This window comes from Phaseolus vulgaris, chromosome 11, assembly GCF_000499845.2.
Source record: "Phaseolus vulgaris cultivar G19833 chromosome 11, P. vulgaris v2.0, whole genome shotgun sequence".
Lineage (NCBI taxonomy): Eukaryota > Viridiplantae > Streptophyta > Magnoliopsida > Fabales > Fabaceae > Phaseolus > Phaseolus vulgaris.
In genome coordinates this window covers 45,975,566-45,982,280 of record NC_023749.2, presented here as the reverse complement: position 1 = coordinate 45,982,280, position 6,715 = coordinate 45,975,566, and the positions used below count along the sequence as shown (strand labels likewise).

At 35.1% G+C, this 6,715-nt stretch overlaps 1 protein-coding gene across 1 annotated transcript; it reads right to left on the bottom strand.

Annotated features, from left to right (window-relative positions):
- Nucleotides 1-246: 246 nt before the first annotated feature.
- On the bottom strand, nucleotides 247-6,397 carry LOC137812094 (ATP-dependent zinc metalloprotease FTSH 10, mitochondrial-like). The gene is made up of 9 exons (XM_068614026.1): nucleotides 6,198-6,397; nucleotides 5,957-6,043; nucleotides 5,641-5,863; nucleotides 5,473-5,544; nucleotides 4,728-4,867; nucleotides 3,513-3,986; nucleotides 2,600-3,367; nucleotides 1,104-1,331; nucleotides 247-856 (listed from the first exon to the last, which is right to left on the bottom strand). The coding sequence occupies exons 2-9, from the start codon at nucleotides 5,999-6,001 to the stop codon at nucleotides 371-373; spliced, it is 2,436 nt and encodes an 811-aa protein (XP_068470127.1). The 5' UTR covers nucleotides 6,002-6,043; nucleotides 6,198-6,397; the 3' UTR covers nucleotides 247-370.
- Nucleotides 6,398-6,715: the final 318 nt, after the last annotated feature.

Below are 6,715 nucleotides of genomic sequence, written 5' to 3'. Positions count from 1 at the left end.
TGAGAGAGGGAGCTTTAAAATATTTTAATATCTCCATAGTAAGAAAAAATATTTTCATAATCTTCCTATTTATTTCAGTATATTTTCTTGTAAGGTTTTGATTATTATAAATAGAGATGATAGTAGAGATCATGAGCTATTTTATTTCAGTATATTTGAATGTAATTGGAGTGATTGACACCAATAAAATAATTCTTTATTTTTCAAGTGCAGCCACGTTTGGAAACAGATATCCATATATCCATGTAACAAAAATCAAATGTAGATTTTTATTTAGCAGTTACCATGAGGTTTTTTTTTTTTTTGTCACTGTTAACACATTGAATAAACAACAATGTCATGTACAATAAGAAACACAAATTTGGCAACACTATCTGGGAACAACCTGGGGCTCTAAAGGAGAAGATCCGCCACCTTGCTCAGGCACATCTACGATGATACTTTCTGCTACCTTTTCCTCCTCCTCTTCTTTAAAGCCTTCCTTAAATCTATCATAATTGGTCGGTTCAATACTTTTGAATGGTCGCTCACCCAAAATTCGATGCAAGTCCTCCTGGTGAAGTACTTCTTTTTCAAGCAACAACTCAGCAATTTGAGCAACTTGTTCCTTGTGTTCCTCGATTAGTTGTACCGTTCGTTCGTATGCTTTGTTCACCCACTCTCGCACTTCGCTATCGATGATTGCAGCAGTTTTACTGCTGTATGGTTTGGACATCTCAAATGAGTCCTCTCTTGGAGGGAACGAAAGGAGACCCACTTTCTCGCTGAAACCATAAACTGCTACTTGGGCATATGTCATCTTGGTAACTTTTTCCAAATCATTTTGTGCTCCTGTTGATATTTTCCCTACAAGAACCTGCAGTGACAAGGGAGGGAAACATCATTTGCATGTCTTTGATATTTGGAAAGCGTCAAGCATCAGATCAGGAGAAACCATTAAACAACGTAAGAAAAACAGTAATAAGATTTACAAGATATAAATAATACACTGAAGGACATAAAATTCTTTCAAGATAGAAAGAAATAGCCATGCAGCATAAAACATAAAACATAGAAGAGAAATAGAAGAGAGAAAGAATGTTAAGAAAAATGACAAAAACAACCTGCTCAGCAGCCCGACCACCAAGTGTCATGCAAGTCATATCAAAAAGCTGTTCCTTTGTCATGAGAAGGTTTTCGCTTGGAACATATTGTGCAAATCCAAGAGCTGCTGAGCCACGTGGAACGATGGTTACTTTTAACAAGGGCTCAGCGTGTTCCAAGAACCAACCTGCAACAGCATGGCCTGATTCATGGTAAGCAACAGTACGCCTTTCCACCTTGCTTATTACCTAGTTAGGAAACAGGTATTAGAGAAACACTGAGCAATAACGGAAAAGGCAAAGAGAGTTTAACATTTTCAGCATCTTGAAGTTTTAACTCAACACAAAACCTAAGATAAAATATTTCTGCAGATTAGAAACAGTGACAAAAGGACTCTGAGAACATCAGTCAGGCCTTTCAAACATAAAAATGAAAGGGCATTAGATTCAGCATACATTATTGTTCAAATTCATTAAATCCAACTTTGGCAGGATAAGTTTTATGCCACATATCTTAATTCAGGAGATAAGAAAAGCTTTTCTACACCCTACAGTGGGGAGGAAATCAGAGTATCTTCACTACGGATTAAGAGCACCGTAACTAAATTTAATTCACCTTTTTTGTTTCAGGTTCTAGAAATATCATTTCAATCATTAGCACATTCATTAGATAAACAAATAAAATATATAGGATTATATATGTAATTAAATAATTATATATAAAAAAGAATAGTATTTTACAAGACTAAACATCCCAAACTTTTTTCTCCTCTTTCCATGTCCTCCTATTATGTGTATATCCACAGTAACTTAAAAGGAAAGACAAATATTTACACTCTAGTTGAAATTTAACAATATTTGGTCATTCATAGCTGTCCTTCCCGGACTGCAAAGCGGCCAACCCTAAAAGTGAGATAGTGGGATGACCAATATTCTAAAATTTTATGAATTTTTTAATATATATATATATATATATTATTTTAGATTTTTACAGGTATACAGTTTGTATTATATAGCAATATACATATTATGTTTTCTGTAATATCTATATTATTCTGTATTTATTATATACTGTGTACATATTTAGTATTATTACTATATTAGTTAAAATTTTATTGTTTAGCTTATTATATTATATAGTCTGTTTAATTTAGTTTTTAATACATATTTTATGCTTAATTCATAATTCTTATTAATACATGTTACACTCAAATTGAGGACCAAGGCCCAACAGATGAGAAATGATAATATCATGAAACCCTAAGGACTGACTACTCCATTTCGCAACAAAACAAATTTGTTGTGCATCACCACTGCACTCCGCCTGGCTCTGTTGCAATAGCAGCCCTGCTGACCACTATTGATAACATAGGGATCATTAATGTATTAAATTAAAGTTATAACATTCTGCTTCCTACAATATGCAAGACTTTTAATTCTATAAACTAAAACATCCAGCTCCACCCTTCCACTCACAAGCCTACCTAAAAAGTATATAAAAACTTATAAAGACATACCTTGTTCTTCTTTTCCAAACCACCAATGATCCTATCGATGGCTGACTCAAAATGGTCCATTGTGACTTGTGTCACCTCACGTCTTGCAGCAATCAGAGCCGCTTCATTGCAGACATTTGCAATGTCTGCTCCAGCAAATCCGGGAGTAAGGGCTGCAAGCCTTTGAGAATAATATGAAGGTTCCTGATCAAGTTTGATCTTCTTCAAGTAGATCTGAAATATCTGATCACGACCTTTAATATCAGGTTTGTCAATTGCTATTTGGCGGTCAAATCGCCCAGGCCTAAGAAGAGCTTTATCTAAGATATCAGGCCTATTCGTTCCTGCCAACACAACAACTCCAGAAGTGGTTCCAAAACCATCCATCTCCACCAACAATTGATTCAATGTACTTTCACGCTCATCATTTGCACCAGAAAAACCACCACGGCCCCTTGCTCGGCCAATTGCATCAATCTCATCAATAAATATTATACTAGGAGCACACTGCCTTGCTTCGAGAAACAAATTTCTCACCCTTGATGGTCCAACACCAACAAACATTTCCATGAAATCAGAACCAGATATAGAAAGAAATGGCACCCCAGACTCCCCTGCAGTTGCTTTTGCTAAAAGTGTTTTTCCTGTACCTGGAGGACCCACCAACAGAGCACCTTTTGGAATTTTTGCACCAAGATCTTCATATTTCTTTGGGTTCTTGAGGAAGTGGACGAACTCCATAATTTCAAGTTTTGCCTCATCACAGCCAGCAACATCTTTAAAATAGATCTAAACAAAAATAAAACAAAAAAGGATAAATATTGTTTCTTAAATGAACTTATTGCCAAGTCACTTACCAGCACTGGACATGCTATTAAAACAAATACAAAAACATCAGTCCTATCATTGACAGAAGAAACAGAAATCTCCCAACCTTATTTTTAGTATTTTTGTCTACTTTTGTAACATGGGCTTTTCCTATGTTGAATATTCCACGAGCACCCTTACCACCACCACCTCCACCAACACCAAGTCCACCTTGCATTCTCCTTCCCATATACAAGAGAGATCCCAACAATAACAGTGTTGGAGCAAATCTCATCAGTTCCTGGTACCAAACCATCTCAGCAGAATATGTTACAGGCACAAAATTATGAGAGTCAATGCCAAGAGCTTCTTGCGCTTCCTGTAGCTTCTCCTCAAAAGACTCAACACTTCCAATATTAAAATAATATTTATACTCGCCTCCATATTCCTTTGCAGGCAGGGTCCCTTGGACTACTTCACTATCTGTTTTGTTGTGAGGAGAGTTACTTACATATACTTTGGCAACCGATTTGTTTGAGACAACAATATGGTCTACTAATCCCGGTTCCAAAAGCTTATTTTTAAATTCCTGAAAGCTAATCTGCAAAGAATCAAATTTTGGTCAATGTCAGAAGGATGATAACAATGAAATTAAAGAAACCACAGCCAATAGGCACATGGTTGGATTCACATCCTAATAATAATCCAAACCAAAGACACCCTCTGAGCTAGTGACATCTAGAAAAATATCAGCATTGTTAAAATACCAATCTAGTTAAAGACTTGGAACTAGATGCTAGAATGCAATGGGATATGAAAGCCTATCCTAATTGAGTTCTTTTAGAGAGCTACAGCCTAAGCAGTCAACTGCAGCAGCAAAAAGCTCATCTCACAGATATAAACACACATTTGCATTCATGAAAGGTAACTTTGGAAGAAGAAAAATTATAATTACTACCATGAATTGAATTTAATCAATTAATATTAAAGTACTTAAAAAAAGAGGGGGGCATTCAAGAAGAGAAGAAATTGTAGAGTGATGCCTAAGAAAGAACCAGATGACGGTCTCAGCAAACGCAGAATTATAATACACAATACAGAACTCAAATACTATATCTCAATCTCTCCTATATTTCCATTTTCCCCCTTTACCAATAAAATCAAGATAATTATGGAGTCAAATGGTACAAAGTTCACTTCTCATGCATTTGAAACCATTGCATTCATCTTCATCATATAGAATGCAGATAATATTCATGTATTGAGTTCTTGACCCAACTTTACCCTCACAAGCAAATCAAAACAACAACTGGTCGTGCTAATACAAAGAAGTTGTGATTACCTCCTGCTGTTCACGAGGACTACTAGAAAAGGTTGTAAGAAATAGCCCCATCACCAATAATGGGGTAATTATATTCTGAACTTGCTTCATGAAAGCTTCCTGAAAACTTCCATGATCATCTGTGTTTGCATTTGAGTTGTCTGAAGTGAAATAGAGAGTCCAGGCATTAAAAGTTGTTAGTGGTACCCTTTCGATAAACTGGAATACAGTTACATGATTAATTCGTGGTCAAAAACATACAGATCCCCAAGTAAATCAATGCAGCCACTGAGAGATAGAGAGCATATTTTGGGATTGGAACTCAAGTTTCAAAACGCAAAATGGCCCATACACAGTAAAGTTGTAACTAAAGTTTGAAGTTGACAGAAAACAGAACCTTGGTTATGGACAATAAAATTGAATCCTACTTGATTCTCCATCTTTCCATCATAAAAAAAAGTACATGCATTAAAGACCAACACTAAAAAATCTACACTGGCAATAGATAAACAAATCAACTCGTCAAGTTCCAAAAAGACAGATAACCACACATAAACCTATAGCAAGGAAAAGCTAAAAACAACCTCCCTCGAGAATTTACAACCCAAAACACACAAAAACTACTTAATCAACTCTCATGCACAAAACTAGTTCAACATATAAATTACAAGAAATACACCCTCCACTTTACTCATTACACCAGTTATCACAGTTATCTTCCTAATTGAGAAGATAACAGGGTGTATACAAGAGATTCCATGTTTACCTTTAGAATCGAATTTTTTGTCATTTTCCTTCGGAACTTCCTTCTTTTCTTTGGGATAAAACTTTTCATAATCTGCCAAACAAAATAAAGAACTGAGTTCAATTCTTAAAACTAATTGAAACAGCTTCAATCTTATGTTAAACACACGTCATGCCCAATAAAACTCACTCTTTTTCTTTGGGGCTTCACTGGAAAAGAATCGGCGAAGCTTAGGGTTTGCAGCAACAGATTTGAAATCAAGCAAATTGGAAAAGATGCTGTGATTGGAAGCTCTGGCAGAAGAAACATAGCTCCTAACAAACCCTAATACCGATTCCGCTCCATCAGAACACCCATTCGTCCGGGGTATTCCTGTAAGCGTTCCCAATCTCCCATTACCGTGTAACAAATTCTGTCACCCCAATTAAAAGCAGCATACAAATTAGCCCCTTTATGACTGTTAGCAAAAAAAATCAATTGAATTAAAGGGAAAGTGAAAGCATACTCTAGATGAGCGCGAAAGAGAGCGCGCAATCTTTGAAAAATTCATGCTCTTGGAGATAAATGATTTCTTGGTCGAACTAAACAATTTCTAGAATGAAAAAAAAAATGTGAATCGAAAATATCAGAAGCTCAGAATACGGAAACAGAGTAATCTATGTCGCAAATTAGACTAGGTAAAATTTGATGTAGTGGTCGTTTTTTGTCCAACAAAACAAAAATGAAAAAACAAAACATTCACTTACATTGCAAATGGATCAGGACAGTTTAAAGCAGCAGCAGCGTTTGGATCAATAGATTCGCCTTCTCCTTATAACACAGTTTTGAAATATTGAGGTCTTCAAAAGTACACGTTCGCTTAATGTTTTCTCAACAAATGTTCTTGGCAAACACGGTATAGAACATATGCCCACAGATTTATGTAGCATAAGTTGAAAGTGTTTGTTTTTATATTATAAACTCTAATTTTGTTTTCTAAGCCCACGTATACTACAGCAAATAATTATAAAATTAAAATGATGAAATTATTTTATCTTAATTTTAATTTTTTTAAATGATTATTTTAAATTGTGATATTTGAGATAGGTTGACACCACAAATAATAACAAACATTTGTCATCACATGAAAAAAGTATTATTAAAAAAAAAATACAAAAGTATGGGATACTCAACAAAAACTCATATGTTAACAAAAACGATACATAGGTAGAATATACCTATTAATAAAGAATTCCCGACTAGATGGAAGTCTTACTTTTTTTTT